General features: G+C 45.8%; 1 protein-coding gene across 1 annotated transcript in view; it reads left to right on the forward strand.

Annotated features, from left to right (window-relative positions):
• The window catches only part of IL4 (interleukin 4), an 8,179-nt gene extending 3,805 nt beyond the window's left edge, over positions 1 to 4,374 (forward strand). The window contains exons 3-4 of the mRNA XM_005865622.2: positions 2,435 to 2,560; positions 4,264 to 4,374. Of these exons, the coding sequence (XP_005865684.1) occupies positions 2,435 to 2,560; positions 4,264 to 4,374 (237 nt within the window). The remainder of the gene's footprint in view (positions 1 to 2,434; positions 2,561 to 4,263) is intronic.
• Positions 4,375 to 11,370: the final 6,996 nt, after the last annotated feature.

The following is an 11,370-nucleotide window of genomic DNA, read 5'->3' on the forward strand; positions in this document are numbered from 1 at the left end:
CAATATGTAATTACATATGTGTTTTCCGATGGTCTTAGGCGACCCCTGTGAAAGGGTCATTCGACCCCCAAAGGGGTCGCGACCCACAGGTTGAGAACCGCTGCGTTAGAGGTTTCCCTGTATTATACGGCCATCCATGCAATACTGAGAGGCAGCCCAATCTCTAGGCTCCAAGCCAGCGTTTCTCCAAAGTCTCATTAGGTTTTGATGGAAAAATAAGGCAAGGGGCTCTTCTCCTCTTGGCCCCCTTGAACCTCACTGTTCTCCCTACAGCCACACAGGGTCTGCCTCATCTGCGTCCACAGGTGGTATGTCTTCCCCAGGCCTCACCGCCCAGAGGCAGGGTGCTGTATGGGAGATTTCTTGGCTCCCTGAGCCCAAAGATACCAGTGCTGCTCTTAAATTTCCAACTGGAATCAGGGCCCAGGACTCTCACCAGCTCATCAAGTGGGTGCCCTTCCAAGGGTGTGCCCGTCCCCCCCACCCCCACCCCCGAGGGGGAGGTTCCAGGAAGCTTCTGTAGTTTGGAATTCTGGTGTTTCTAGAATTTTGCCTAGATAATAAGAGATGAACACAGGTATCTACACAGATGACTCACTGCCGCGTTTATTTACAAAAGCAAAAAAAAACTGCAATAATAGGGGATTGATCAATTAGGGTACAAATATGCTATGAGTTCCTACAGAGCTCTCAATCCCATGTTCCAGGTACTTTTGAATAACTGAAGAATACACTTGTACTATATGTTAAGTGTAAAAAGGTTACAAAGCAGTACCAATAGTTGGTCCCTATTTTGAAAAAAGTATTTTTAAAAACCTGGGAAGATATTTACCAAAATAATAACAGTAGTTATCTCTGGCTGGTAAGATAATGAGTGAATTCATTTTTGTTGCATATATACTATTTTTATAGTAAACTTTCATGACCGTGATAACTGTAAGAACGTACAAAGCTGCCTGGACAGTGCTTCTCATGTAAATCTCCCCTGGAGCTACTGTAATGCGCATTTGTGGTTCAGGGGGTCCGGGTGGGGACTGGGATTCTGCATTTCCAACAAGCTCACGGGTGATGCCTGTGCTGTTGCCCCACGGGCCACGTGCTGAGTGGGAAGGGCCTGGAGCGTGTCCTGAGAGAGGCCAGGAGAGCTTCATCTGCTCTGGATCGGACTCGAGCTAAGACCACTCTCCAGACCCTGTGACTTCGCTTTTTAGGGGAAATGAGAGCACACACCAGGCCTGCTTCAGACGGACACACAACTCCTCTCCCAGGTTCCCAGCAAGAGCTGTTTCTCTGCTTGTACGTTCTCTCCTCTAAGGCCCAAACGTCCCCAGGAAGAGGCATGTGGCCAGAGCCCCGTCAGAGCTGCCAGCATTCCAAGGAGGTTCTGACCATGTACATGCAAGGTCAAAATCTCCTGACTGCAGCCCCGTCCAAGGCCCAGCTCAATGGCACCCTCTCTCAGATGCTTCCTGATCTCCCAAGGCCAGACTCCTGGGGCACCTCACCAGGATCCTGGCACTCACCTAGCTGCGGGGAAATGTCTTATCTCCTCACTTGGACTTGAGTTTATACACACACTGCTGTCTCCCATGGGGACAGCTAAATGGAGAGTATGGCCCATAGCAGCACTGTTCAGGCAAAGGCTGGGCATCCCCTTATTCAGCACATGTGTAGGACTTCCAGGGAGACCTGGGCTTTCAAACCCCATAGGAATGACTGTGAGCTCACGTAGGCACCTTCCACAGAAAGAAACGGACTTGAGCTCCAGATAGATGGATCTGCATTCAAATCCCCACTGTGTCCTCTCCTCAGTTGAGTGACTTTATTAGGCATCCTTTCGGCAAAACCCTCTAAGACAGTGGTTCTCAACCTTCCTAATGCCGCGACCCTTTAATACAGTTCCTCATGTTGGGGTGACCCCCAACCATAAAATTATTTTCGTTGCTACTTCATAACTGTAATTTTGCTACTGTTATGAATCATAATGTAAATATCTGATATAAAGGATGTATTTTCATTGTTACAAATTGAACATAATTAAAGCATAGTGATTAATCACAAAAACAATATGTAACTATATATGTGTTTTCCGATGGTCTTAGGCGACCCCTGTGAAAGGGTCGTTCAACCCCCAAAGGCGTCACGACCCACAGGTTGAGAACCGCTGCTCTAAGAGAAAGGAAACAGGGAGCGTCTGAGGAAAAAGCTGCTGAATTTGCAGATAACTGGGACGGAGAGAAGTTGTTTGCAGAGGTTTATGGCTGTGGTGAGCAGCCTTCATTACCATGGCAAGAATCCTTGAATACTGGGCCCATGTCTGAGCTAACCTGCCTTCATCACTTGTCTTCCTGGAAACCAGAAACCAGAAGGAAAAACCTCTCTCCCATGTTCAGAACAGAGCTAGTGCACAACTATCTGGTATTTCTCTTTCTAGAACACAACTGAGAAGGAAACCTTGTGCAGGGCCGCGACGGTGCTTCGGCAGGTCTACAGGCACCACAAGTGCTTGACCAAAATATTGAGCGGACTTGACAGGAACCTCAGCAGCATGGCCAACAAGGTAAGCTGTATCATGCCAACAGCATGGCTCCCGGCGGACAGCACCTTCACGTCTCAATGCTCCTCCTATGAGTGGTAGCCCCGTTAATCAGCCCATCCATTCATTCAAGCAGTATTTGCTGAGGCTCTATGTGTGCCAGGTGCTGTTCTAGGCACTGGGGATACAGTAGTAGGGAGAAGGCAGAGTCCCTGCCCTCAGAATGTTCCAGTGGGGGAGACAGAAAAGCAAACTAACGTGCCCACGATGTCCAGCAGGGGTAAGTGTGCGAAGAACATAGGATTAAAGAACATAGGGGTTAGGAGGAAGAGGCTGATTAGGAGTTGGTGACATCATCTGAGAACTTAAATTACGTGAGGGAGCAGGCCTCATAACTAACTGGAGAAAGAACATTCCTGGCAGGGGGACAGCTGTGCAAAGGCCCTCAGGCAGAAATGAGCTTCATGTGTTCAAAGAGCGGTAGGAGGGCCAGGGTGGCTGGCCCAGAGTGAGCAGGGGGATTTTAGCAGGAGATCAGATCACACTGGGCCTTTGGACTCTGCCCCAAGTATGGTGGGAAATACCCACCCAGCTTCTAGCAGGACAGAGACTACGATCTGATTTTTGTGACTTAAAAAGATTACTCTGGCTACTGTGTGGTAGACTGAATAGGGAGTGAGCAAGTGTGTCAGGTCACTAGAAGGTCAAGTAAGATGAAGACAGAGATGGCCATCGGATTTGGCATGACAGGGGCATCGACAAAGCTGATATAAATGGAGATGTGGTAATGAGAGGCTGACTGAAGTGGGATTCACAGAAAATGGGCAGGGAGGAGTGAGAAGGAAGAGGCAATGAGCACAGAAAAGTCTTCTGAGGTGTTTGCTATAGGTTGCGGAGAAATGGACCAACAGCTGAAGGGCAGGTGTGGAGTGAGGGAAGTTCTTTGAAGGTGGGCTATATACTCAGCATGTGAATGTACCAATGGGCATAGTCCAGTGAGAGGGGAGAACCAACAGTGCAGGAAAGAGGGAGAGCGAAGAGTGGACGTTATCTAATGCCAAGCAGAGGAACTGGGGCCATTCACCCCTCCCTGGGCCGGTTACCTTATCTATTAGATAAGGTGACGGAATAGGGAGCTGACATTACACTCAATTCTCTTTTAATCCTCTTAATCATCTTATAACATCCACACTGTTTTTCCCATTTTACAAAAGAGGAAACTGAAGCGTTCTATAAATGAAATGTTTGTCCTAAGCAATATAATCAATAGTAAACTGGTAGAGCTGAGACCCAAACTGAAGCAGTGGCCTGGTGGCAAGTACCTGGAATCCTTCCCACCTGGCATGCTGCACGCTGTGTTGTTGCTATTTAATGGGCAGGAGGGCAAATGGACTGAACCTCTCTCAGAAGCCCAGGCGCCCCACAGAAGACCCAGGACAGCAGTGGACAGGTCTCAGCCTCTACCTTCATGTTAGGCCCCTGAGCAGCACCTAGCAGTGTGTGACACACGTCTCCAGACACTGTGGCACCCTGAAGGCAGACACTGGAAATAGGCAAGCCCTGCTGTCCTCGTGGTGGAGTCAGACTCCCCTTCAATCTAGACTGGAGGCCTGGTTCGATCATTGCTCTGGTGCTAAGTGCCAGAGTGGGCTTGACTGGAGCAGACAGGCAGGACAGCAAGACTTGAATATTTAGCAATGCAAGCTAATGAAATGTTTCTTTTGTAGACCTCCTGTCCTGTGAACGAAGCCAAGAAGAGGACACTGAAAGACTTCTTGGAAAGGTTAAAGACCATCATGCAAGAGAAATACTCAAAGGGTGGAAGCTGGATATTTTAATTTATGAGTTTTTAATAACCTTATTTTAAAAATATTTATATATTTATAACTCATCATAAAATAAAATATATGTAGACTCTGACAGCATGGTTTCACTTTACTCGCAATGGCACCTTACTTGACAACTTTTGGGGAAACCAATTTAATTTGCTGAGAAGCTAGTATGGAAGTAAAAAAGGAAAGATTGCTTTCCTCTCTCTAGCTGCGGACATAATGCACAAAATGACTAAAGAACACAAGTCCACTTAAGACATAGATGATGAGAGCGAGCTGCAGAGTGGGCCCATGAGTCCTGCTGACCACAATTCTGAATGGAGGTGTCCCCTGGGTGCTTAGAACATGCTTCTCTCATTGGCACAGGGTTGTTACATTGAGACTATAGGGCAGTGATGGCAAACCTATGACTCATTTTTTGGGTTGATTTTTCTTTGTTAAATGGCATTTAAATATATAAAATAAATACCAAAAATAGAAATCTTTTTTTTACTATGGTTGCAAATATCAAAAAATTTCTATATGTGACACGGCACCAGAGTTAAGTTATGGTTTTTCAAAATGCTGACACGCTGAGCTCAAAAGGTTCGCCATCACTGCTATAGGGGAAAGTAATTCTATCACACTACATGGCTCTGCAGTGAATCATGTTTAAAGCTCTAATAGTGTAAATTATCTTGATTCTCAAGTCTTAGAATCAACAAAGCACAGAAGAATTATGGTTACAGAACAGACTGCAAATGCTACCAACCTGACACTCAAAAAGGTATAGCTGAATATGGTTGAGAGGTAAAAGAGGAGGGAAAGAATGAGAGGTGGGGACCTAATATCCCTAGCCCACTCAGCGACGGGGTCCGTTAAGCAATACTGTCTACGGTTGATGGAATGAGAACAAGAGATTTAAGTATTGATTCAAAATTGCAAAGGTAATAGTGTGTTGCGCCAGCACGGCCAAGGGTGAACCTGAGTGGGGGCGGCTGAAAGGCTTAGAAAAGACAGACAAGAGAATGAAAGCTGGGTCTCGGTGGGACGCTGCTTCTCTGAGAGAGAGCGCTGACGCCCACAGCCATACCTTTATTTTATAGCAGATGCCACGAAGCAAAGTAAGGGCGTGATCAAGATGTTTACAACATTCTCCTGGGTTTCAACCCTACTCAACCACATGCACCTGAACTCTATCAAGCCCACATCACTCAGGCACATGGGCCATGTGTTTGGACTATAGGTTCAAGCTTACAACCATAGCTGTTGGCTATAATTGTGCTGGGAGGGCCCTGCCCTCCAAGCTGGGACTTGCACATGGCAATGAGAGGACTGTGCCCTCTCATCAGTCCAAGACTTGAACCTGTCCAAAACACTGTAGCAGCTTCCCACATAATAGATCTAAAAATAATCTTCTATATATATATATAAAAGCCTAAGCAACAGTTACGCCCGAATGACCGGAAAAACCTAACAGCTGGTCACTATGATGTGCACTGACCATCAGGGGGTAGACGCTCAATGCAGGAGCTGCCCCCTGGTTGTCAGTGCGCTCCCACAGGGGGAATGCTGCTCAGCGAGAAGCTGGGCTAATGGCAGCGCTACCAAGAGGTGGCAGACACAGCGGGCCGGGGTGAGCACGAGTGGCAAGGCACCTGGCCCCAGCTTGGGCTCCTCCCTGGCCACCTGCCACTTGCGCACTGCTACATCCCCCGAGGAATTCCCGACTGCGAGAGGGCACAGGCTAGGCTGAGGGACAGCCCCCCCGCCACCCCGTCCCCTGCACGAATCCATGCACCGGGCCTCTAGTTTACTATAAAACATTTGGAACAGTAAATAAATGAGGTAAACCCTCACTTTCCAATAAGGAAACAAATACATACTAGTATCTGAAGTTGATAAATCAAAAAATAGTTGGCAAGAGTGATCATGAGTTGATTGTGGTAGCTAGAGATGGGTACATGGAGGTTAATTGTACTACCCTCCTTTTATACATGTTTGAAAGTTCTTATCATAAAAAGTGTGTGTGGGGGGGAATCAATAGTGAGTGAATAAAGAGATTATTGGTATTACCATGGTAGCCAAAGAAAAACTAAATACAAAAAAGGGAAGGAGTTTGTTGGGAATGGGACTTGGGTAAGGATGGGTGAAAGCAAGGGAGGAGGCGGATGGCTTTGTATTTTAAATCTGTGTGTGACCATGTACACAAATGATAACATGTTTTTAAACATAAAAAAAAAAACTAAAGTTAAAAAGACAGATGATCACAAACATTGGCGAAGATGTGGGAAAATCGGAATTCTCAGGCATTGCTGGTGTGATTGGAAAATGGTACAAGCACTTTGGGAAACTGCAGCAGCTCCGCAAAAGGCTACACTTAGTTACTACAGGACCAGCAATTCCAACCCTAGGCCTCTATCCAAGAGAACGGAGAGCACTTGCCCACACAGACACCTCTACCCAAATGTTCACAGCAGCATTACTCATAATAACAAAAAATTAGAAACAACCCAACGGTCAATCGACGGATGAATGGATAGACAACATGTGGTATATCCACACCACAAAATGTTACCGGGCGATAATAAATGAGGTACACATGCTACAATGTGGATGAACCCTGGAAACATGATGCTAAGTGGAAGAAGCCAGGCACAAAAGGCCACATATAGTACGATCCCATTTATATGAAATGTCCAGGAGAGGCAAATCCATAGAGGCAAAATGTAGAATATTGGTTGCTAGTATGTGAGTTATATCTCAATAAAGCTGTTATTTTAAAAAATTAAAGGGGAAGAAAATAAGTGTCAAGTCACTGAAACTTGCCTTTTGAAGACATGTTCTCTGCAAGAATATGGATCTAAAACAGTGAATGAGCATTCTTTTCATCTTCGCTTACACGTGATAAAAATTAATACTAGTACTAAAATTATACCAACACATGTAACATCTTTTTAACTCTTTCAAAATAAGGGAACAAATCAAAAGCTTAAAGTCTCACCCTGACCACAGGCAGTTTCACCCTGCCCACATAAAATACCAGCATGCCCAGGGCAACCAGTAACTAAGTCATGGAGCCTTCAAGGCCCCACTGAAATGTGAGTTTCCCTTCTTCTTTGATTGAGGCACATTTGCATTCAATGGCTAATGTGAGCTGTAGCCTGCCACAGGATATGAGCTGTGGGCTGCAGTTTGTGTGCGAGGCCAGGGTGGTAGAGAAGGGCTGAGGGGAAGAGGTGTTTTAGATGGGCCACAGAAAGGACAGAGGCGGGCTCCAGGAAGGTCTGGCATAAGATAAGCTTCAATGGTTACATGCAACTAACTCTCTACTTACTTCCTGACAAGTGAGGCTGGGCTCTGGGTGGAAACACTCAACAATAAGCCCTTGTTTACCAAAGGAGTGAGACAACATGAATTGAGGCCACACATCAAAAGTATGAGTGAAGGAACTTTAGGATTAAGTGAAAGTGGAGATGCTTGTCATTTAAGCACATCCACTTAGGAAGCTTAGCCACAGCCCATGCCTGCTTCATGCAACATGCCTCTTGCCTGTGCATGGAATGGGTGACGTTGACAGCGAAGGCTGAACACCTTCCTCCCGCTAGCAGCTACCTCCTACCTTTTACCTGTGAATATATTATATCTCTAACTGGCATTAGTAGGTAATAAATACCTATTGAACAAATAAGTGAAAGAAAAAAACACTTCCATTTCACTTGTATGTGGAATCTAAAGAAAATAAATGAACAAAATTGAAACAGACTCATAGATACAGAGAACAAACTGAAGGGTGCCAGAGGGGAGGTGGGTGGGGGTCTGGGTGAAAAAGGTGAAGGGATTAAGAAGTACAAATTGGTAGCTACAGTCACGGGGATGGAAAGTACAGCATAGGGAATATAGTCAATAATATTGTAATAACTATGTATGTTGCCAGGTGGATACTGGAAATATCAGGGGGATCACTTTGTAAAGTAAATGACTGTCTCCCGTGGTTCTCAACTTGTGGGTTGCGACCCTTTCACAGGGGTCGCCTAAGACCATTGGAAAACACATATATAATTACATATTGCTTTTGTGATTAATCACTATGCTAAATCATGTTCAATTTGTAACAATTAAATTGGGGGTCACCACAACATGAGAAACTGTATTAAAGGGTCACGGCATTAGGAAGGTTGAGAATCACTAAACACTAAACACTATGCTGTACCCCTGAAACTAATAGAAAATACTGAATATAAACTGTAATTTTTAAAAAACCATGCAACCTAATAAGAGAAAAAACAAGTTTCACTCAATCTATGGCTGACTGACTTTTACTGAGACATTCTTGGCCCAATTAGAAATGTTGGCCTCGATAAAATGCATCAGGGGGCTCTCTTGCTGCTGCTATTGATGGATGTGTCCATCCGGTAACCTGGCCCTGTCTTCCCCCCACCTTTCCCCACATCATATCCGTCGGCCTCTCAGGGCGCCAAGACCGTCTGAAACTGAGGAATCCTGTGGCAGAGTGTGTGCACAGCTCTCTCAGGGAGCAGGGCGCTGCGGCCTCTTAGCATGCAGGGTGAGCTCCGGTTCCTACCAGCTTCCCCAGAGGTGGAGCGAGCACTTATTCTAGTCCAGTGGTTCTCAATCTTGGCTGCACATTAGAATCACCTGGGAATCTTCTTAAAATCCTGATTTCTGGGCCTCATCCTCTGGAAATTGTTTCTTTGTTATGGGGTGAGGCCACAACATTAGTAACAAAGAAACAAAATTTCCGGAGGATGAGGCCCAGAAATCAGGATTTTAAGAAGATTCCCAGGTGATTCTAATGTGCAGCCAAGGTTGAGAACCACTGCTCTCGGGGCTGATTCGTTGGTTCAACTTGCAGCTCATTAGGGCTCCCATTCCCAGGTGAAAACTCCTGTTCCTGTCATGCCTAGTATTTCCTGAACAGGTCTCTGCCCCAAGCACTCTGACATTCTCTCTTCAGCTCTCTGAAGTGTTTATCTTCTAATTCGTCCTTCCTGGCCACTTCTTCTAGTTCAACTTCCAGTCTCCAAGCAGTCTATCCCTTTCTTGTTTCCAATAGCTCAGGGGTGGGCAAACTTTTTGACTCGAGGGCCACAATGGGTTCTTAAACTGGACCGGAGGGCCGGAACAAAAGCATGGATGGAGTGTTTGTGTGAACTAATATAAATTCAAAGTAAACATCATTACATAAAAGGGTACGGTCTTTTTTTTTTAGTTTTATTCATTTCAAACGGGCCGTAGTTTGCCCACGGCTGCAATAGCCAGTGTAAGCCCGAACACAAGCATGTGCTGGTGTCTTGTGTGCTGACCGCACACCGGTAACAGCTAGGCAACTCGAGTAAAGAGAAGTGAAGGTGCAGGTGTTGGTCATCGAGGTACCAGCCGAGTGCAAGAGAGCCAGCGGAGGAGTGGGGGTTGGCTCCTCTGGCTCACAGCCAGTGCAGTCTCCAGCACACAGGGTGACATCATCTGCTCTCCCAGCGCCCCACCTAATCCTTCACCGTCTTTCCAGCAGTACTTTCTTTAAAACACAATTCGAGTGACCACTTAAAATCCTCCCGTGGCTTCCCGCTGCTTACAGAAAACTCACAGCAGGAGCCTGCCTCTTTCCTGTTCAGGCTCCATTGTCCCACCTCTTTTGCCCAACTTACCACCAAGGCACAGGGCATGAGGATTCAGGCCTGGACTGCCTTTCCCCGAATGTTGGACTGCCTCCCACCTCCCACAGCAGTTCCCTGGAGGAACAGCCTTTTCTGGCCTTTTGGTCAGGTAGTGTGCTAGGCACCGTGTCAGCTGCTAGGGAAGAATCCAAGCCTGGCAGCTCCCCCTTCACCCTCTTTTACGACAGCCCTCAACATGCGCTGTCATTCTCCATTTACGTGGCCACAGCGCAGGGTGGGTACACGGGAAATCCAGAAGACACCTGGTGACTGAGGAGAAATCAAGGTCAGCACAGTATTTCTGTAATGACTCTGTACTTTTAGGTTGAGTTAGGCAATATCCTCTTGCTAAGATTGGTATCAACTCTGAGACATATTGTATTTAGTTGTAAAGTCCCAGTTAAATTCCTTTGTACAACTGGAGAAATAAAGCCTTTGATTAAAAACTAAAATTTCCCCCACCCTCAAAACAGGGATGGGGGAGGGGAGCAGGCGTGGAAGGATGTCTGATCTGCCATATTCTTTAGTGAGAGCCATAAACGTGTTTGGGTAAGACAAAGTGATGTTCTGATCACGTTGATAAAAGCAGCTTGAAGATCGGGTCACAGGAAGCCCAAGATAAATGCTGAGAGGAAACCGGTTCTTTTTGAAGTAGCCTCTTCATAATCATTTTCCCACACGTTTGTTCAACTTCCGAAGGAGGACTGAGTATCTGATTTGCTTTGCAAATGACACGGCTGAAGAATGCGACATTCAGATAATGTTGTAACAAATGTGTTCAGAGGGAGGGCTTGGCTGGCTGTAAGTTGTGGTTTCAGAGCCCTGTCACTGCTCCCCTAGGCACAGGCTACTGAGGTCCCTTAGGCTGATACTGGGGGTTTTCCTTTGATTTCTGGGAGTTTTCATGAGAAGATGGGATGGACAACATGTTGCTGACGCCAGGGCAGGTCTTTAATTTTATCTTCATGTTCTACACACATATTAGAGTTTTACATAAGCTAGCGTCGGGACAAGGAAGAGAGCAAGCCCTGAAATGTCTCCTCTCCTCTGCAAAAAGCACACAAGTTCTTTGAAACTTGCCAACAAATCAGAACTTCTGGACCCCTTTGTGACGATAAGGCTCTAGCATGGTGCTTGGTAATCATTAAGTAGTTATTAAAAGAACCCATGATTAACACTAACCCAAGCAATGTTATTGTTTTGAAGATATTTTAATCTCATTAAAATTGTGAAGAGATCATGATATTGCCACCACTCAAAAATTCTCCTTTTACCTTTTAGTGAGATACATTCTGCACACATACTTCTTTACGTTTCTGTTCTCAACACTAATGAAAAGAATAAC

This window comes from Myotis brandtii, unplaced genomic scaffold (assembly GCF_000412655.1).
Source record: "Myotis brandtii unplaced genomic scaffold, ASM41265v1 scaffold208, whole genome shotgun sequence".
In the NCBI taxonomy this organism is placed as follows: domain Eukaryota; kingdom Metazoa; phylum Chordata; class Mammalia; order Chiroptera; family Vespertilionidae; genus Myotis; species Myotis brandtii.